General features: G+C 40.1%; 1 protein-coding gene across 5 annotated transcripts in view; it reads right to left on the bottom strand.

Moving 5' to 3' along the window:
• tdrd5 (tudor domain containing 5) overlaps nt 1–23,038 on the bottom strand; it is a 69,942-nt gene that overhangs the window by 39,495 nt on the left and 7,409 nt on the right. For all 5 annotated transcript variants that reach the window (XM_072268880.1, XM_072268882.1, XM_072268883.1 and 2 more), the window contains exons 2-6: nt 21,026–21,264; nt 19,855–20,250; nt 19,271–19,443; nt 17,946–18,029; nt 531–587 (exon numbers count right to left, since the gene is read on the bottom strand). In XM_072268880.1, the coding sequence (XP_072124981.1) occupies nt 531–587; nt 17,946–18,029; nt 19,271–19,443; nt 19,855–20,250; nt 21,026–21,257 (942 nt within the window). In that variant the 5' untranslated portion in view covers nt 21,258–21,264. The remainder of the gene's footprint in view (nt 1–530; nt 588–17,945; nt 18,030–19,270; nt 19,444–19,854; nt 20,251–21,025; nt 21,265–23,038) is intronic.

Genomic DNA, 23,038 nt, shown 5'->3' with positions numbered 1-23,038 from the left:
TATGGTATTGTTGCACTGTTGTAACTATATGTTATAATTATGTGGTTTTGTCAGTTTTTTCAGTCTTGGTTTGTCCTGTGTTTTGTGATATCACACTGGAGGAAATAATGTATCATTTCTTAATGCATGCATTACTAAATGACAATAAAAGAGGACTACATGTCTTCATAATCTAATACTAAATTCCAAATTGCATTTGTAATCAACGAGTTAGAATCTATTATAAAAATGTTAGTGATAGAAGTCTTTGACAAAAATAGATCCATATGGCAAAAAGGGCACATTCCAGAAGTGACAGTTCAAAATAGCTATTAAGATTTGTGAGGAAATTCGATACAACTCAGCAGGTATTCTTCAGTCAAGTGTAGAGTATTTCGGCCTTGGACAAATCAGACTTTCAATAAATTAGCATTTTAAACAATTTCGTTATTATGTTTCATATAAAGAACAGACAAACCAATGATGATTAATCTCTCTGTTTTATTCTCATATACAGATATCTATATGTTCAAAAAAATTCTCCAAGTTACCTTATATTCCATGGGAAGTCTGGATGCCAGTAATCCATTCGGTCTTTGTGCTACAGTCTAAAATAGCAACAGAATAGATTCATTAATGACTATGCTCCTAAGTGCTCTATTTTCTCAGCTCAAAAATAAATTAAAATAATAATTTGCAGCTAAGCACATTATTCAAGATCTCTCCTTAATAAGGATTGCATAGATTTGAACAAAAGCCTATCAACTTAAAGAAAAACTGAAAGAAACAAAGTACAGTAGTACAAAGTAGGTGTCACAAGCTTTTTACAGAAACTACTGTAAACTTTCAACTGTAATAAATCTTCTGCACCAGAATTTCCACAATACACTATATACTATAAGCAAAAATAGGCAAAAAAAAACATATCATTCTACCAATTTTAAATGCTATAATTCAGAACTATTGAACGTAAAATTATGCACAAAAAAGCAATAGATCTTAATAATTTTCCACTGAACAATGATAATTTTTCTTTAGTCAAATTGTAGTCTATGCCATACATCAAAATTGTAAATAAGTTTGGGAAATCTTTGAAGCCTGTACACACATTTAGCTTCCAGTGGTTTAAAGAAGTAAGCAAATTATTCCACTTTCATTCCACTGCTTCTCTCATGAATTTGCTGCATCCCAGTACTCCATGACATTCTTTCTTCTCCCCTCTCCCATCAGACAACAGATACAAAAGCCTGAAAGCACATACATAAGGCTCAAGGACAGGTTCTATTCTACTGTTATCAGGTCCTTAATCTTCTTGTACAAAAAGATGGACTATTGGCCTCAAAATCAAGACCAATACACATAGCAATAGAACTAAGTCATTCGGTCTATCAAGTCTGCTTCATTTCGTCAAGACTGATTTATCATCCTCACATCCCCATTCTCATGCCTTCTTTGACAAGAACCTATGAATCTCTGGTTTAAAGCTACTTAATGACTTGGCATCCACAGCCGTCCATGGTAATGAATTCCACAGATTCACACCCACTGGCTAAAGAAATTGTTTCTCATCTGTTTTAAATGGACGACCATCTATACTAAGGTTGTGCTCTCTGGTCCTAGGCTCCTCCACATCCACACTCTATAGGCTTTTCAATATTTGATAGGTATCAATGAGATCCCTCCTTATTCTTCTAAACTAAAGCGAGTACCCCCAGCCCAGAGCCTTCAAAAGCTCCTCAAACAATAACTATTTAATTCCCGGAATCATTCTTGTGAACATCCTTTGGACCTTTACCGATACCAGCACATCTTTTCCTAGATATGGGGCCCAAAACTGCTCACAATACTCCAACTGCTGTCTAACCAATGGCTTGAGTCTCCATATCACATCCTTGCTTTTACATTTTAGTCCTCTCAAAATAAATGCTAACATTGCATTTGCTTTTCTTACCACCAATTCAACCTGCAAGGTAACCTTTAGAAAATCCTGTACAAGGACTCCCAAGTCCCTTTGCATCTCTGATCTTTGGATTTTCTCATTTAGAAAATAGTCTACACCTTTATTCCTTCTATCAGGGTGTAAGACCATACACTTACCTACACGATATTCCATTTGCCACATTTTTACCCATTCTCCCAATTTGTCCAAGTCCTTCTACTGACTCCCTGCTTCCTCGGCACTACCATACTCACCACCTATTTGGCAGATAAATGTATGGTTGAGGAGCTGGTGCAGGGAGCAAGGCTTCAGATTTCTGAATCATTGGGATCTCTTAAGGTTATACCTTAACCCAATGGGTACCAATATTCTAGCTGGCAGATTTCCTGGAGCTGTTCGGGGGGGTTTAAACTAATAAACTCTTCTCAGATATCAATTATAACCGACACTTTGATGACAAACTCTGCATTCCTCCTCAGGGATGATGCCTGGGCATATCTAGACCAGCGTTACTTATACCATCATCCCTCCTGATTGGTTAATCCTCATTCAATCAAATTTCCACTCTCCCACCTTGTTTACAATTGAATTCCAGTTCTTACTTAGAGCGAGAACTTAGTCTATGTTAAAATTCTTTTCCTCTAGTTTTATTTCAATGGTTCCTTTACCAGACAGTCTCAAAAGTCACTGGCATGGCACAGCAGTTGATGCCGAAGTCAATCCAATAGCCATTGTGAATGTTGTGTTCTGCTACTCCTGATTTCTCTGTATAACCCAAACGGATACACCTCCTGTGCTCCTTGATGCAGGTTTCCACCATGCTTCCCACCTGGCCAGTGATGGGTTCCTCCTCATTGTTAGGTTTCCTGATTTCTGTCAGTCCTTTTAAGGGCCTGATTGATTTCTTTCACCTAGTAGCCATTTGGTAGGAACATAGTGTGTAATTGTCTAATTTCATTGGGGAGACTCTCTGGCTCCGAATTCATGATGTGATGCTCACAGCCCCCAACAAATTTAAAGGTAAAGGAAGCCATTGAAATAAAACTAGAGAAGAAGAATTTTAAAAAAGATGAAGGACCCACTCTAAGCAAGAACTAGAATTCAATTGTAAACAAAGTGGGAGAGCAGAAACCTGATTGGATGAGGACTAACCAATCAGGAGGAACAGACAACAGGGGTAGACATGCCCGGGTATCATCCCTAAAGGAGGTGACAGAATTTGTCACTGAAACGCCGGTTTTAATTGACACCTGTACCTGGCTGGAAGCCCAAGAAGAGTTTATTCATCATGTATGCTGGGAAGGCATTAGATCCTTTTTCAGGGTTTAACCTCATTTGGCAGGGGAATGGGAACCAGAGTGATATGCCTGAGGATGAAGCAGTTGGTATATAACTCGATGCAGTGAGACTGACAGGAAGGACAGGCAGTTGATAGGGCAAAATTGCAGTCAGTAGGATGAGTTGCAGTGTAACATGGGGACAAAATCTAAAAGGCTCATGAATAGAGGACTGAAGGTTTTATATTTGAATGCACACTGTATATGGAATAAGGTAGATTATCTTGTAGTGCACTTAAGTGGTTGGCAGGTTTGACTACGTGGGCATTGCTGAGTTATGGCTGAAACAAGATCATAGTTAACATCCAAGAGTACATACTGTATCAAAAAGAGAGGCAGGTAAGCAGAGAGGGTAAGGTGGCTCTGTTTGTATAAAGAGTAAAAGAGAGCCAAGAATGGATATTGGGGGACAGAGAAATAGAAGACAAAAGTAGTAAGTATTTTACGTCATCCTTCATTGTGAAAGACACTAGCAGTATGCTGCACGTTTGGGAGTGTCAAGCGGTCAGAAATGAGTGCAATTGCTATTACCAGGGAAAAGATGCTTCAGAAGCTGAAAGGTCTGAAGGTACATAAATCACCTGGACCAGATGCACTATACTCCAGGGTTCTTAAAGAGGTAGCTGGGCAGATTGTGGAGGCATTAGTAAGGATCTTTCAAGAATCACTAGATTCTGGCATGGTTCTAGAAGAATGGAAAATTGCAAATGTCACTCCACACTTCAAAAAGGGCAGGAGGCAGAAGAAAGGAAATTACAGGCCAGTTAGCCTGACCTGAAAAGTGCATCAGAATTCTTCAAGGAAATAATAAGCAGGATAGACAGCGGGGAATTGGTGGATTTTGGGGACTTGGATTTTCACAAGGCTTTTGACAAGGTGCTGCACATAAGGCTGCTTAACAGGATAAAAGTATTACAGGAAAGAAACTAGTTCGGATAGAGCATTGGCTGATTGGTAGGAGACAAAGAGTGGGAATAAAGGAAGCCTTTTCTGATTGGCTGCCATTGACTAATGGTGTTCCACAGGGGTTGTTATTGGGATCACTTCATTTTTTTCCACATTATATATCAATGATTTGGATGATGAAATTGATGGTTTTGTGGCCAAGTTTGCAGACAATACAAAGATATGTGGAAGGGCAGATGCCTCAGGGATCTGTCCTGGGACCCCTACTCTTCATGATTTTTATAAATGACCTGGATGAGGAAGTGGAGGGATGGGTTAGTAAATTTGCTGATGACAGAAAGGTTAGGGGCATTGTGGATAGTGTGGAGGGCTGTCAGAGGTTACAACGGGACATTGATAGGATGCAAAACTGGGCTGAGAAGTTGCAGATGGAGTTCAACCCAGATAAGTGTGAGGTGGTTCATTTTAGGTAAGTCAAATATGATGGCAGAATATAGCATTAATGGTAAGACTCTTGGCAGTATGGAGGATCAGAGGGATCTTGGGGTCCAAGTACATAGGACGCTCAAAGCTGCTACGCAGGTTGACTTTGTGTTTAAGAAGGCATACGGTGCATTGGCCTTCATCAATCATGGGATTGAGGTTAAGAGCTGAGAGGTAATGTTGCAGCTATATAGGACCCTGGCCAGACCCTACTTGGAGTACTGTGTTCAATTCTGGTCACCTCACTATCGGAAGGACGTGGAAACTATGGAAAGGGTGCAGAGGAGATTTACAAGGATGTTGCCTGGATTGGGGAGCATGACTTATGAGAATAGGTTGAGTGAACTCAACCTTTTCTACTTGGAGCGACGGAGGATGAGAGCTGACCTGATAGAGGTGTACAAGATAATGAGAGGCATTGATCAGTGTGGTAGTCAGAGGCTTTCCCTCAGGGCTGAAATGGCTAGCATGAGAGGGCATAGTTTTAAGGTGCTTGAATGTAGATAGAGGAAATGCCAGGGGTAAATTTTTTTTTCTGCATAAAGTGGTGAGTACGCGGAATGGGTTGCTGGCGGCAGCGGAAACGATAGGGTCTTTAAAGAGACTCCTGGATGGCTACCTGGAGCTTAGAAAAATAGAAGGCTATGTGTAAAGCCTTGGAATTTCTAAGGTAGGGACATGTTCAGCACAGCTTTGTGCATTGTGCTGTATGTTTTTTATGTTTCTCTGTATTGAGGAAGCAGGGAGTCTGCAGAAGCACTTAGAAGATCAGGAGAATGGGCAAAGTAGCAGCAGATGAAATACAGTGTCAGGAAGGTTATAGTCATGCACTTTGATAGACGGAACAAAAGCATAGACTATTAATGACATGGGCAGGAAATTCAAAACTCGGAGGTGCAAAGGGACTTGGGAGACCTCATACAGGATTCCCTGAAAGTCACCTTGCAGAATGAGTCAACGGTGAGGAAGGCAAATTCAATGTCAGCATTCATTTTGAGAGGACACCAGTGTAAAAATCAGGATATAATGCTGAAGCTTTATAAAGCACTAATGAGGCCTCACTTGGGAGTATTGTGAACAGTTTTTAGATTAGATTAGATTATGAGGACACGCAGTCCTCTTTTATTGTCATTTAATAATGCATGCATTAAGAAATGATACAATGTTTCTCCAGAATGATATCACAGAAACACATGACAAACCGACTGAAAAACTGACAAAAACCACATAACATATAGTTACAACAGTGCAAAGCAATACCGTAATTTGATAAAAGAACAGACCATGGACACACGGTAAAAAGTCTCAAAGTCTCTCGAAAGTCCCATCATCTCACGCAGACGGTGAACCTCCAGCACCGCAAACTTGCCGATGCAGCATCCTGGAAGCATCCGACCACAGTCTGTCTCCGAGTCCGTCCGAAAACTCCAAGCCTCCGACCAGCTCTCCGACACCGAGTGCCAAGCACCATCTCTGCCGAGCACTTCGACCCCGGCCCCGGCAACAGGCAAAGCCAAGGATTCAGGGCCTTCCCCTCCGGAGATTCTTGATCGCACAGTAGCAGCGGCAGCGAAGCAGGCATTTCAGAAGTTTCTCCAGGTGTTCCTCCGTGCTTCTCACGGCTGTCTCTATCAAATCAGGATTGTGCACAGCCCCCAGTTAACACATACGATATCATTCGGAACGGCCGCACGCGTTGCATCGCACCGCCATCTTCTCCTCCCTCCTTTTGGGCCCTTTATCCAAGAAAGGATGTGCTGACATTGGAGAGGGTTCCAAGGAGGTTCATGAGAATAATTCCAGGAATGAAAGGATGACCATACGAGGACTGATTGATGGCTCTGGACTATACTCATTGGAATTCAGAAGAATGAGGGGGGACGTCAATGAATCCTATTGAATGTGGAAAGGCCTCAGTAGAGTGGATGTGGAGAGGATGTTTCCTATGGTGGGACAGTCTAGGACCACAGAGCACAGCCTCAGAATAGAGGGATGTCTACTTAGAAAGGAGGTGAGAAGGAATTTGCAGAAGATGAGGAGGAAGTCGCAGAACCTGGGCCTCTGTACCTCCCTCTGCAACTGGATCCTCGACTTCCTAACCGGAAGACCACAATCTGTGCAGATTGGTGATAACATATCCTCCTCGCTGACAATCAATACTGGTGCACCCCAGGAATGTGTGCTTAGCCCACTGCTCTACTCTCTATATACACATGACTGTGTGGCTAGGCATAGCTCAAATAACATCTATAAATTTGCTGACGATACAACCATTGTTGGTAGAATCTCAGGTGGTGACAAGAGAGCGTACAGGAGTGAGATAAGCCAACTAGTGGAGTGGTGCTGCAGCAACCACCTGGCATTCAACGTCAGTAAGACAAAAGAGCTGATTGGGGACTTCTGGAAGGGTAAGACAAAGGAACACGTACCAATCCTCATAGAGAGATCAGAAGTGGAGAGAGTGAGCAGCTTCAAGTTCCTGGGTGTCAAGATATCTGAGGATCTAACCTAGTCCCAACATATCGATGTAGTTATGAAGAAGGCAAGAAGCGGCTATACTTTATTAGTAGTCTGAAGAGATTTGGCATGTTAACAAATACACTCAAAAACTTCTATAGTTGTACCATGGACAGCATTCTGACAGGCTACCTCACTGTCTGGTATGGAAGGGCTACTGCACAGGACTGAAAGAAGCTGCAGAAGGTTGTCAATCTAGTCAGCTCCATCTTGGGTACTAGCCTACAAAGTACCCAGGACATCTTTAGGGAGCGGTGTCTAAGAAAGGCAGCGTCCATTATTAAGGACCTCCAGCACCCAGGGCATGCCCTTTTTTCACTGTTACCATCAGGTAGGAGGTACAGAAGCCTGAAGGCACATACTCGGTGATTCAGGAACAGCTTCTTCCCTTCTGCCATCTGGTTCCTAAATGGACATTGAATCTTTGGACAGTATCTCACTTTATTAAAAATATACAGTATTCCCATTTTTTTAAAAACCTATTCAATATACGTAATTAATTTACTTGTTTATTTATTATTATCTTTAAAAATTTTATTATTATTTTCTCTGCTAGATTATGTATTGCTTTGAACTGCTGCTGCTAAGTTAACAAATTTCACGTCACATGCCAGTAATAATAAACCTGATTCTGATTTGGATTCTTATTCTTTAGCCTTACAGTGATGAATCTGTGGAATTCATTGCCACAGGCAGCTGTGAACACCAGGTCACTAGTTCTATTTAAGGCAGAGATTGACAGGTTCCTGATTAGCCAAGTTGTGAAAGGTTACAGGAAGAAAGCAGAAGAATAGGGTTGAGAGGGAAAATACATCAGCCATGATGAAATGGTGGAGCAGACTTGATGGGCTGAGTGGCTTAATTTTGCTCCTATATTTTATGGTCTTATCTTTGCAAACTTGGCCACAAAGCTATCAATTCAGGCCTTCAAAATGTTGACATATAACATAAAAAGCAGTCCCAACACAGCCCTCTGTGGAACACTCGCAGCCAACTAGAAAAGGCTCCCTTTATTCCCATCCTTTGCCTCCAGCCAATCAGCCAATGCTTTCCCCATAGTACTATCTTTCCTGTGATACCATGGGCTCTTATTTTGTTAAGGAGCCTCATGTGCAGCACCTTGTCAAAAGTCTCCTGAATGTCCAAGTAAACAACATCCACGTACTCTCCTTTGTCTACTCTGCCTGTTAGTCAGAGAGAAGTACAGCAAGAAACAGGCCTTTCAGCCTATCTAGTCCATGCTGAAACAATTTACACTGCCTACTCCCATCAACTTGCACTTGGACCATATGCTTCCATATCCCAACTATCCATGAACCCATCCAAACTTCTCTTAAACATTGAGATCAAAATCGCATGCACCACTTGTGCTGGCAGCTCATTCCACACTCTCACGGCCCGTTGAGTGAAGAAATTTCCTCTTTGTTCCCCTTAAACTTCCCACCTTTCAACCTTAGCCCATGATCTCTGGTTGTAGACACACCCAACCTCAGTGAAAAAAGCCTGCTTGCCTTTATCCTAGCTATACTCCTCATCATTTTGTATACCTCTATCAAATCTCCTCTCAATCTTCTACATTCTAAAGAATAATCCTATTCAATCTTTCCATATAACTCAGGTCCTCCAGACCAGGCAACATCTTTGTAATTTTTTTCTGAAGTCTTTCAACTTTATTTACAACTTTCCTGTAGATAGGTGACCAAAACTGTACACAATACTCCAAATTAGGCCTCACCAACGTCTTATACAAATTCAACATAACATTCATCTTCTGTACTCAATACATTGATTTATTAAGGCCAAAATGACAAAAGATTTCTACACAAACATATAGTATCTACCTGTGGCGCCATTCTCAACAAATTATGTACCTGTATTCCCAGATCCCTTTGTTTTACCACACTCCTCAGTGCCATTGTGTAATAACTACCCTGGCTGGTCCTACCAAAGTGTTATTTCCTCAAAGAATTCCAACAGAAACCTTGCTGACTTCGGCCTACTTTATCGTGCACCCCCAAAACCTCATCCTTAATAATGGACTCCATCATCTTCCCAAGCACTGAAATTTTAAGCTAACCAGCCTTCTTCCTCCCTCCCTTCTTAATGCAACAATTCCCGAATCTAGTGATTCTTGAAAGATCCTTACTAATGTCTCCACAATCTCTTCGGCTACTTCTTTCAAAACACTGAGGTGCAGTCCAGCTGGCCCATGTAACTTATCTACGTTCAGACCTTTCAGATTCCTAAAACATTCTCCTTGATAATAGCAACCACACTCACTTCTGCGCAAGACTCTTAAATTTCTAGCATACTGCTAGTGTCTTTCACGGGGAAGGATGACACAAAATACTAATTAAGTTTGTTTGCCATTTCTTTGTCCCCCATGACCACCTCTCTAGCATCATTTTCCAGCAGTTCAATATCTACTTTCACCTCTCCTTACTGTTTATATATCTGAAAAAATCTTTTGGTATCCTCTTTTATATTAATGGTTAACTTACCTTCATACTTCATCTTTTCTCTCTTCTGTTTATTTTCAGAAGCTTTCCAATCCTTCACTAATTTTTGCTGTTATATACCCATTCTTTTCCTTTTATGCTGCTTTGACTTCTCTTGTCAGCTACAGTTGCTTTATCCTCCTTTTAGAATACTTCATCTTAGGGATGTATCTATCCTGTACCTTCCAAAATGCCTCCAAAAACTCCAGCCATTGCTGATCTGCCGTTATCCTTGCTAGTGTCCCCTTACAATCAACTCTGGCCAGCTCCCCTCTGTAATTCCTCTCTCATTCCTCTGTAATTCCCTTTACTCTAATGTAATACATCTGACTATCTTCTCACTCTGAAGCTGCAGGGTGAATTCTATCATCTTCTAATCAATGCTTTTTACAGGTTCCTTTACCTTAAGCTCCCTAATCAAATCTGGTTCATTATTCAACACCTAATCCAGAATTGCCTTTCGCCTAGGGGGCTCAATCACAAGCTGCTCTAAAAAGCCATCTTGTAGGAATTCTACAAATTCCCTCTCTTGGGATCCAGCACCAACTTGATTTTCCCCAAACTACCTGCAAATTGAAGTCCCCCATAACTACCATAACATTGCCCTTATTAGAGGCCTTTTCTATTTCCTGTTGAAACATGCATCCCACATCCTGGCTACTGTTTGGGATCCTGGATTTAACACCCATCAGGGTCTTTTTATCCTTGTAGTTTTTAAACTTCACCCACGAGAATTCCGTATCTTCTGATCCCATGTCACCTCTTTCTAAGGATTTGATTTCATTTTTAAGAACAGAGCCACCCCAACCCCTCCGCCTATGTGCCTTTTGATGCAAAGTGTATCCTTGGATGTTAAGCTAACTATGATACTCACTACGTCATACCTGACAATCTCTGTGCTACAAGATCACCTACCTTATACCATGTACTGTATGCATTCAAATATAACACCTTCAGTCCTGTATTCATCATCCTTTTCAATATGAACCGTATGTTACACTTTAACTCATCCCATTGACTATTATTTTGCCCTATCATCTGCCTGTACTTTCTCCCAATCTCACTACACACTGCATCAACTTGTATACCAACAGTCCATCCTCAGCCTTATCACTCTGGTTCCCACCCCCACCCCCTGCCAGATTAGTTTAAACCTTTCCCAACAGTTCTAGCAGACATGTCCACAAGGATAATGTTCCCCCTTGGACTCAGATGTAACCTGACCTTTTCATACAAATCATACCTTCCCCAGAAGAGATCCCAATGATCCAGAATTCCGAAACCCTGCTCTCTACACCACTTCCTCAGCCACTCATTCATCTATACTATCAACCTATTTGTGCCCTGACTAGCATGTGGTGTTGGGACAAGAGCTGACTCCGCTTGATCTTTGTGAAGGTCATCTCCATGGCGCTGAAACTATGAAGACTGCCCTGGCTGCTATGCTCTGTGTCTGCTAATATGCTGAACTAATAAGCGAGGCTTTGGGCCTACTCCAGGCTGCCCCGGGTTCCAGATCTGAGGATTTAATTTTGGTTCGGAATGCTGCTGTTCATTTCAATTATTTGCATGCTTTGTATTTTTTTTTCTACTCTTACACGTTGAGTGTTGGTCTTTTTTAATTTTTTTTTCCCTTTTAATTGGGTTCTTTCGGGTTTCTTGCTTTGTGGCTACCTATGAGCACGCAAATCTCAAGGTTATATAATTTATACATTCTTAGATAATAAATGAATCTTGAATCTTAATACAGGGATTACTACCTTGGAGGTCCTGCTCTTCAGCCTCTAACTCTCTATACTCACTGCACAGGACCTCTTCCCCCTTTCTACCCATGTTATTGGTGCCAATGTGGACCACAATCTCTGGCTGCTAACCTTCCTTCTTAAGTATCTTCTGTAGCTGCTCTGGACCCTAGCACCTGGGAGGCAACACACCATCTTGGCTTCTCTTTTGAGGCCACAGAATCTGCTGTCCATCCCCCTAACTATCAAGTCTCTTATCACTGTCGCACTGCCTGACTTTACCCTTCCCTGCTGAGCCTTAGAGCCAGCCAAAGTGCCACTATGAGAGTGTGAACACTTCAGTAAAGGTTTCATCCATGAGATTTTCAACCTCTTGGAGTACATCCAGCTCCAGCTTCAGTTCCTTGACCTTTATCAGTCAAGAGCTGAAGTTGGGTGCACTCCCTGCAGATGTTTGGTACCTTGAAATGCCACATCTCATTGGAGGAGAATTCCACTGCCTGAACTACCATCCTCCCTACAGTTGTTATACCTCTAACTTTTAAAACTTAAGTACTAGCCTCCGCCTGTTCTTGCCAAAGCCTGACCACTCTAACACTGTCCATCACACAATGGTCACTCTGCTTAAACCTTACTTTTTAAAATCAGCACTTGCTAAGTTACTATTTACCCAAGCAATCTTCCGCTCTGCAGACAAGTCCCGACAGGCTGATCTTGCTTGTTAAAACTAGCACATAAAGTCTACAAGGAACTATCTTCAACTCACTCCACGATCTTGCGCTCTGCAAACAAGTCTCAACAGGTGCCACTCGCTTTTTAAACGTGGCATATAATGCTACATCATTATGATCTTGCACTTTATCATCACCTGAACCGCACTTTTCCGGTAGCTTCTACACTTTATTTTGCATTGTTATTTTTCTACACCCTATTCTCGCTCAATGCACAGTGTAAAGATTTGACCTCTATAAACAGTGAGACAAGCTTTTCACTATATGTTAGCACATGGAACAATGATAAACCAATTATAGTGATAATAATTTTTCACTTTTTAACTAGTTAATACACTTAAAGATGTCAATTAGCAGCTATTTCTTCTTTAGCACAAAAATTCACCTTCACTATTCTTTCTTTGTACATTAAATTTCAAGAACAGCTGAAAAGTCCTTTGCTGAAACATAATATTTGCCCAAAGTATTTTTGGACACCAACCATCTAGGCCATGGTCTCTTCTTGTTGCTGCCATCAGGAAGGAGGGACATGAGTCTCAGGACTCACACCATCACATTCAAGAACACAAAGACCAACATTGTTATCCATCTTGTCCAGAAATTAGTCTGGTTAAATTTCCTTTGATCTGCTCCAACACAACCATACCCTTTTTCAGGTATGTTGACCAAAACTGTGTACAGTATTTCAGGTATGGCCTCAACAATCCCTGTACAACTGCACAAAACCTCCCTAGGTTTAAACTCTAGCAACCTTACAATAAAGGAAAAAATACAGTTTACCTTCTTAATTACCTGTGGGACTGTCCAATAACTCCTGTGATTCATGCACTAGAACACCTGGATCACTTAAAAAACACGCATTTTCCCATTCAGATAATAATTCGCCTTCTGACTTTTTTACCAAAAAACATGGCCTCACACCTCCTCACAATAAACCATTTGCCAGATTTTTGTTCAATCTATATCCCATTACAGAAACACAATGCCATCATCACAATATTCCCATCCACCCATTTTCGTATCAGCAAACTTCTAAATATTACATATTGTTCCCTCCTACAGATCATTAATGTAAATAGCAAACATTTGAGGGCCAAAAACCAATCCTAATATATTCCACTTATATATGCTTCCAGCCTGAAAAGGACTTACTTTTTCAACCAATTTTTAATCCATGTTAACACACTTCTTCCACTACCTTGGGCTCTTACAACCCCCACAAGTAAATTTGTTTTAATAAATATGGTAATTTCAACACTATCTTGTGATTTCCTTGTAATGCATACAAGAAAGGACCCATCAAACAAATCATTTTGCTAAAGAACACTGTGCAGAACTTTTAGCACACAGTTTGCTCAAGAAACAAGGTGGCATCTTGAAGAGAACACTGAGCCAAAGTAAAGAATCACTCCAGTGAAGACTATACTTTCAGGAAGAGGAATGTCATTTACTGCAGCATCAAGGAGAAAGAACCAGATGATACAAGATTAAAAATCAGAAGTAACTTGCGTCTTGAATAATCACAGTTTTAGTTTTGCCAGAATTGCTCCTGATATACTTAACAAAACCTTTCTTGTAAAATTATTTATACAACTTTTTATGACATATTCTTTAGGCAGTTTCTGAAACAAAACTGCAAATTTAAGTACTTATTTTTATTTTGTCAAGTGAGATTTTAAATTTTGGCTGCATGTCTGATACACTTTATATTGCATGAAGAAATTATAAATAATTCCTAAAAGAACGCTTACAGTCAAAACAGAAATGCAGTATTTATATCATTTGTGCACTTTGCTTCTAAGCAAACAAATTATAAAGATCTTTGTTGGGACACTTGCTGTTCATAATTTATATACAGCCCCTTGTATTCAGCCCCCAACCCTTTGTTCACTAATCCTAATATATTCCACTCATTTATGAGTATTACAATTAGGGATTTTGATCAATTTAACTGTTAAAAATTCAAAATCTGAAATGTCAGCAGTTCAAAAATATTTATCCTCCTTGACTCAGTACTTAGTTAAACCACCTCATGCAGCTATTACAGCTAGTAGTTTCTGGACAAGTCTCTAATAACTATGCACAATGTGATGGAACAAGTTTTGTCCATTTCTCTTAGCAAAATTGCTCAAGCTGTGCCAGGCCAGTTGGGGAGCGGTGGTGGACAGTAATCTTGAGGTCTTGACAGGCCACTCAAGGACATCAGTTTTCTTCATCAGAAGCTTCTCCATGGTTGCTCTGGAAGTGTGCTTTGGGTCGTTGTCCTGCTGAAAGACAGACTTTCTCCCCAGTTTAAGCTTTCTGGCAGAGGCTAGCAGGCTTTTATCCAGGACCTCTCTGTATTTAGCAGCATTCATCTTCCCATCGATCCTGATCATAGTTCTAGTCCCTGCAGCTGAAAAGCATCCTCATAACATGATGCTAACCTCCATCATATTTTGTAGTAGCGATGCTGTTACCTGGCTGATGCACAGTTTAGATTAACACTACACACACCACTTAGTTTTGAGGCCAATAACCTTCACTGTAGTTTCATCTGATCGCAAGACCTTCTGACCGCAAGACAGTGTCTTCTAAGTGACCTTTTGCAAAGTCTTTAGAAGCAAGGATATGCTTTTTTAAAAAATATAGCCAGGGCTTCGTCCTTGCCACTCTTCCATAAATACCCTTTTTGTGTAAGGTCTTAAGAGATTGTGGAGCCATGAACTTCACCTCCAGTTGCAGCCACTGACTTCTGCAGCTCAGTGACTGTTGCTGTTATTGTAGAATTTCATACAAGTGCCATTGTTCCCCGGCAACTAAGTTTAGAGGGGTGGCCTGACCCAGGCAGTGTGGCTGTGATTTCATATTTTTTCTACCTTTCCACAAGGAACTCCACTGAATTCAGTGCCTTTGAGATGGTCTTGCACCCCTCCCCAAATTTGTTGTCATTTCCCTAACTTGTCTTGAATGCTCTATTGTCTTCATTTTGGTTTGGTCTGTTAAAACTCTACTATACTATTGGATCTTACAGAGAGAAGGGGGTGCTACATTGAATACATACTTATAAATACACTGAATCAGGTGATACCCTAATTTTCTACATCAGCAAACTGAGCAAGCTGGTAAGGTAATACATTATATTGCACCCAAGCAATGTTAACGCAGTAACTACAAAGGGGATGAATACTTTTTCAGAGAACACAGAAAACCTACAGCACAATACAGGCCCTTCGGCCCACAAAGTTGTGCCGAATATGTCCCTACCTTAGAAATTACTAGCGTTACCCACAGCCCTCTATAAGACTCTATCGTATCCACCTCCACCACCGTTGCCGACAGCCCATTCCACACACTCAATACTCTGCGTAAAAAACTTAACCCTGACATCTCCTCTGTACCTACTCCCAAGCACCTTAAACCTGTGCTCTCTTGTGGCAGCTATTTCAGTCCTGGGAAAAAGCCTCTGACTATCCACCCGATCAATGCCTTCCATCATCTTATACACCTCTATCAAGTCACCTCTCATCCTCCGTCGCTCCATTGAGAAAAGGCTGAGTTCACTCAACCTGTTTTCATAAGGCATGCTCCCCAATCCAGGCAACATCCTTGTAAATCTCCTCTGCACCCTTTCTATGGTTTCCACATCCTTCCTGTAGTGAGGCGACCAGAACTGAGCACAGTACTCCAAGTGGGGTCTGACCAGGGTCCTGTACAGCTGCAACAATACATCTCGGCTCCTAAACTCAATCCCATGACTGATGAAGGCCAATACATCATATGCCTTCTTAACCACAGAGCCAACCTGCTCTGCTGCTTTGAGCGTCCTATGGACTCGGACCCCAAGATCCCGCTGATCCTCCACACTGCCAAGAGTTTTACCATTAATACTATATCCTGCCACCATATTTGAACTACCAAAATTAACCACTTCACACTTATCTGGGTTGAACTCCATCTGCCATTTCTCAGCCCAGTTTTGTATCCTATCAATGTCCCGTTGTAACCTTTGACAGCCCTCCACACTATCCACAACACCTCCAACCTTTGCGTCATCAGCAAACTTACTAACCCATCCCTCCACTTCCTCATCCAGGTCATTTATAAAAATCACAAAGAGTAAGGGTCCCAGAACAGATCCCTGAGGCACACCACTGGTCACCGAACTCCATGCAGAATATGACCCATCTACAACCACTCTTTGCCTCCTGTGGGCAAGCCAGTTCTGGATCCACAAAGCAATCATATTATACCTCTCCAAATGTTCATAAATCCTGCCTCTCAGGATCTTCTCCATCAACTTACCAACCACTGAAGTAAGACTTACTAGTCTATAATTTCCTGGGCTATCTCTACGCCCTTTCTTGAATGAGGGAATAACATCCGCAACCCTCCAATCCTCCGGAACCTCTCCCGCCCCCATCGATGATGCAAAGATCATCGCCAGAGGCTCAGTAATCTCCTCCCTCGCCTCCACAGTAGCCTGGGGTACATCTCATCCGGTCTCAACAACTTATCCAACTTGATGCCAACTTGATGCAGAGCTCCACACAAATATCCCCTGAACATTTCCCATATTTCTTCCGTACCTTTCCCTGAGAACACCTGTTCCCACTTTAAGCTTCCAAGTTCCTGCCTGATAGCCTCATAATTCCTTACTCCAATTAAATGCTTTTCTAACTTGTCTGTTCCTATCTCTCTCCAATGCTATTGTAAAGGAGATAGTGATCATAATTCTGTCTCTCTCACTGAGAGATCTGACACCTGACCAGGTTCATTTCCCAATACCAAATCAAGTACAGTCTCTCCTCCTCTTGTAGGCTTATCTACATATTGTGTCCAGAAACCTTCCTAAACACACATAACAAACTCCACCCCATCTAAACCCCTTGCTCTAGGGAGATGCCAATCGATATTTGGGAAATTAAAATCTCCCACTACGACAACTCTGTTATTATTACACCTTTCCAGGATCTGTTTCAGCCTCACAATTTTAGTTTTTTATTTTTTGTAAACTGTTGACATGTTTTGGAATTTTTCTTATGATTTGACATGATGCACGATGACTTGTAGATTAGCTCAAAAAATTCCTACTTCAATATATTTTAACTTATAAAATGAGACAGTAAATAACTGTGGGGGTTAAATACTTTTTCAAGGCACTCTAAACTACTTGGATGAGAAAGTATAAGGCACAGTTAAGCAACACACACAAAATGCTGGTGGAACACAGCAGGCCAGGCAGCATCTATAGGAAGAAATACAGTCGATGTCTCGGCCCGAAACGTCGACTGTGCTTCTTCCTATAGATGCTGCCTGGCCTGCTGCGTTCCACCAGCATTTTGTGTGTGTTGCTTGAATTTCCAGCATCTGCAGATTTTCTCCTGTAAGGCACAGTTACCTATCTTGTGGATGATACTAAAATTGGTGGTATTGTTAGACAGTTTAGTAAGTTATCACAAATTACAAAGGGATCTTACTCAGCCAGGTAAGTGGACTGAGGACTAGCAAATGAAGTTTCATCTGGATAAGTGTGAGCTGCTGCATTTTGGTAAGTCAAACAAAATAGGATTTATACAGTGAATGGTAGCACCCTGCAGAATGTGTGGAACAGAGCGACCCACGAATCCAGGTACACAGTTTGCTGAAAGTAGTGTCAAAGATAGTTGGGATGACAAAGAAGACATTTGCTTTCATCAATCAGGGTACTGAGTATTATGTTGCATTTGTGCAAGATGTTGGTGAGGCTGCAGAGCACTATATACAGTTTTAGTGTTACCACTTTAGCACTACTCAGAAAAACAGTTGTGATACAATGTTTGAATTCTACTTACGAAAAGAATTTTCTCCTTTATTTTTGAATCCATGGTCCCTCCAACCCCTTTGTCTATAATTACAGTCCTCAAGTCTGCTTTAACCTTGAACACAAAAACAGAGGTTGACAACATGTCATTTCATATCATCAATTAAACGTCGAAGATAAATGTAACAAATAAAATTGTTATTCTTATTGCTCAATGCATTCTTGACATGTAGTCCTTTATCTTGTCAACAGTCATTTCCAAGATTAAGGGCTACCTGGTGTTTTAGTAAGCCGTCTTTTGGCAGCTGATTTAAATGAAAGCTGGTCATGATGGAACAGATTTATTTTTGCTTGCTTGAGATATAGCTATTTAGCTTCTCAAATATAATGCAATGAACACAAAGACAAAACCTAGTGAGATAGCTAATACCTGTAGAGAAAACAGATGATATGATGCTTAAGGTACATATCTTTCATCAAAACAGCAACAAAGGTTACATATAAAACAGGAGCAACAAATTATGACTGATCTGGGTGTTTCTAGCATTTTCTTTACCATAATACCCGATTTGCACAAGGCAAATTTTTAATTAATTTTACAATTTGCAAATATGTAAATCACCCTGATTATTTACTGGTGTGATGCTTCCAGTTTATCAGATATGTTTATATATAAATTTTAATCAAACAAGTAGGCTATTCAGCACCCCAAATCCACAATCTAATTGGATAAAATAGATTCAGGATGCTGATACAGGGGTACCTATAGCTCAAAGGTGAAAACAGGAAAAAATGACATTAGTTATCCAACGGTAAGAAAATACTGCAAAGAAAACCAATGTACTACAAGGAAAGTAAATATACATGCAATAGGGCCGACAATACATAACAAAAATCAGCAGAAAGTCTGGAGAAACAGAGACACAGAAGCCCTGATTTATGATAGAGAAAGAAGACACAGATACAAATTAAAAATATGGAGGAAGAAAATATTGTTAAACATAATGAAACATATCAACATCAATATATTGCCTTAAACAGCCAAAACATCAAGATATGAGTGAATGCTACACAATTCACTGGGTTCATTCTTTTATTTTTCTGCTCTCCAGTTATTTTCTTTACAACATTCTTTGATCAAAAGCACAGATAAACACCTAACTGTAAATGGCAGGATTAAATTTGTAAAAGCTATACAGGGCCATTCTCTCGTGCTTTCCAATTCTACATGGCAAAAACATGCAATTATTTGATCTGCAATTATGATGGCTATGTGAGGAACCATTGTTGTGTGTAACAACATAATGAAGCTCTATATGCGAAATATAGATTACAAACACCAAACTAAATGCTGACCTTTTTCATATCTCTCTCAAAATATTCTGGGTCTGGAGCAGTACCTGCTGTATTTTCCAATTTTGAAAGTGGCAAAACTGGTTTACTTGTGGGTGTTTTGCTGGGGTCTGGTTGCACAGTTATTGCCTTTGCTTGGGATTCATTGGTCTGGACGGACTGGTTAGATTGTTTACCTATATGAACAGCAAATAGGGGATTACAAGAAAATCACAGCAAAACTTGAAGAACCAAGTTCCAGTTTTATGTTACCATTCTGTGTAGTATCACACAACATCTAGTCTGTCATAGCAAATATTAATGTTACTTCATGATTCTTTGACAGGCACTTAATTTCAACAAGCTGAACAAAGGGGAAAAAAGATTTTCCCCCCAGTGGAATTCTACAATTTATCATACATAGTCAGCTAAAGAACAACATTAACATCTATGAATTTCAAAGTTTCTCTTGAATGTATGAACACTGGGAGGAATAAATTAACAACTGGGTAAAGTTGAGTCGTTTAAATCTTTAAAAAAGCAATATAAATCAAATTAACTTTAAAATTAATAAAACCAAAGTACACTCTTTGCAACTCAAAACACACCTTGTTTCAGTGGACTTCCTTTATTTTTGTTTCTCAGTAATAGCAGCGAACCCTGGCGTGTCTGTTGTATCTCAACATCTTCTGAAATTGTTTTGAGAACTTCGTGCAAGGAGAAAAAGCCATACTGTGTGTACTGAAACGGCTTTCCGTATTTTTCCAAAAAAAACCTGTCAAAATCAGACAGCAGAACGCCTTGAGGAAAGGATGCCACTAGTTCTCGAAGTTCACATTTCACCAATGCAGGTAAAACTGGGGTGGTATTGCACCTCCTAGGCAGGACATTCTGTTTTGGTTCATATTTAGGTCTTATTTTCCTCAAGGTAGTTTTAGTCTTGTTGGAAACCTTTGCTTTTGTCACCAATTCTTCAATTCCTTTTGTTGCTTCATTACCAACACCTGAGGTGAAAAAAGGCAGGATTATTACTGTATATACATATACAGAAAATCTGACACGATTCACATAATAAGTACACATTACCTTTCACCAAGTATAATGATTGAATGCCATTATTAAAATTTCACTTGATAATCATGATTTCAGGCAGTAGTACTGAGAACATTAAAAAAATCCATTAAAATGATAAATCTATATAAGTCCCCGACAGACATTTGCTTTAGATTTAAATAAAGCTCTTAAAGGCATAGAAGGTAGGAGCAATCTCACCAAAATTAGTAGTTTATTAATTCAGTTCCACTCCAGAGATTCTAGTACAGCATCTAGGCTAGCACTCCAGCCTGGAACTGAAGAAATGTTACGCAGAGAAAATTGAGAATTGAGGCTACGCCTCCTCTATTGGTAATATGTTAGCATTCTTTGGTACTACTTTATGGGAATGGTATTATCTTAGATAATTATCTAAGATACACTCCCTGCCAATGTCTTCCGTCAGGAACAATGACTAATTTAAGAAATAGCAGGAACAACCTTCCACATCTTGGAAGCCAAATATCTCAACAAAGAGTAATTTTTCTATCATCTAAAAAACGGAAGACTAGAACATGTGACACCCAATTGAGCAGCAATGATTCAAGGCTTATAGCAAAATTTCTGTTCTACCTTCTTAGTCAGAGATGGTGTTAACAAAGAACAGCCCATTTGACTGAATAGCAAAATAACAAAAATGTTCTAAATTAATTATTCTTCTGCATTAAACAAAGAATGAAGGCATACCTTTCAGGAGGATGATGTTGTTGGCAGGTGTGAGAACATTGATAGTATCTGGCATGCTTGAGACAAACTCCAGAGCAGATTTGTAACCTAAAGCATGCCAAGGTAGATGCTTTCCCATCATGGTCTGGTAATCCTTTTCAAGGTCAGCAAGGGTCAAATTATTTTTGGAAGAAATCAGCAGAGACCGCACCTCCTTCTTGGTAACCTCCAGCAGCTCCTGCTGGTCTGACATCTTCACACTACGATATTTATAAAGAATAAATAAAATCTGAACAACTTCTCTTAAATAAAAAATACTTGGCCGTTGAAAACTTTCAAGAGAACAATCAGGATTAAGAATTTGAATCTGACCTGTTTAGAGGATTTCAAAATAAAAGAACATTAAAAGTTTTATTTACTCAGGTAAACAACTACTCACGAATAACTGGAAGAAATGCATGTCTTTTTAAGAGAAATTTGCAAAAAGATAAAACAAATGAAGTATTTTGCAAAAAAGAATCAATCAATAAATCCAATTGCTGCACAGCAGCTATCCTTTCCTAGTTAGCAATTCCAAATTTTCTACCCCACCATATCCCACACAAAATAAAATGCAATTCTTATTCATCCATTATCCTATTAAGTACAAAAATATTAGCTTACAATTCTTAATGATGATGTGAAAGGGCTTTACAGCTGTTATATCTGTAAAGTGAGTGTGCCTGATCATTGTTTCCAGTGCTTAACTTATTTCTCCCCCATCTTATATCTATAATTCCAATATATTGAAAAGTTAAAACTGTAATTTTAAAATGATAGAAATATTAAGTGCTAGAATTATCCTATTTCTGCACTAAACTCAATGCTTGTGCAGATGCATGGATAGGATATGTGCTACATAAACCACAAATGGTTAACAGCAAGTGTAAATAGGGAGATGGCAAAAGCTTTAAAATTCCATTATGGGGTTGATTGAAGGGATGTACAAGAAGCTAATTAAACCTAATTGAAATGAAACAGAAAGGAGACCTTGCAACAGCCCAAGGAAGACAAACTCTCAGGAGTGTGAAAAGCAGGTATTTATAAGCAAACATGAGGCACAGTTTTATTCACGTGGTTAAGCTGTCTGCAATATATGGTCACAGGATATTGTAAGGATTAATGATACAGTGTTGTAGTAGAATCAGAGCTGGTAATTTAAAATTACAAAATATAATAGGAAAGAGAGATGGTAGGTAGGGTGCGTGGGGTGAAGTAGCAAACATTTTAGAAATTATATCTGCAATAGAGAAAAACTGAAAAAAAGGAAAGGGAAGACAGAAATAGATATAATGTGAAGGAAGAAATAAATGAATGAAACCCCCTTTTTCTCTGGAAATACGGCTCGTTAGCCCCTCGCTAACAGCCACTGGATTCCGCGGCAACAAACCCACCTTTCTCCGGCCTCATCCATCTAGGGCGTATACAACTTTGGTCCTGCCACATCCATGAGGTTGGGACATCTCGCCCACCCAAACCCCAGTTTGTGTGAATGTTGTGTGATTTACTGCCTCCAGCAAGAAATAACAGGTTGTACACTACACACAGTTATAAAGTATATTTTAAAATGTTAATTTAAGCAAACAGTTATTAAATGAAAGAAAGAAAAAAAAACAGAAAGTGGCCATTACTCTTAAACAGTCAAATGCGCACTCAAGCTGGCCCTCATCTTGAACCTGCCTTATCACTCATGCACTGGACCCTCGGTCTGCGTGAAAGCACACCACCTTCCAACTGTCACTCGAAATCCATCTCGAGCAAACTGGTCTCCCATGGGAGTACTGGTCCTTCTTCTTTGAGGGCATTCATCTGCACAAAGCACCTTATGCAACAGAACAGCATTCTCAGCCATCTTTTTTTCTGTCTTCTCCCAGCCCCTGGCAACAAAAACTTCTCCCCCTAATTCTACCATCCTCATTAGCTGACACACATTCCTAAGTTGAATAACAAGCATCTTATCATAATTCAAACCCAAACAAGCTGCTCTTACAGAAC

Source organism: Mobula birostris, chromosome 9 (assembly GCF_030028105.1).
Source record: "Mobula birostris isolate sMobBir1 chromosome 9, sMobBir1.hap1, whole genome shotgun sequence".
Taxonomy (NCBI): Eukaryota; Metazoa; Chordata; class Chondrichthyes; order Myliobatiformes; family Myliobatidae; genus Mobula; species Mobula birostris.
The sequence above is the reverse complement of the archived record's forward strand: the minus strand, read 5'-3'. Positions and strand labels throughout refer to the sequence as shown.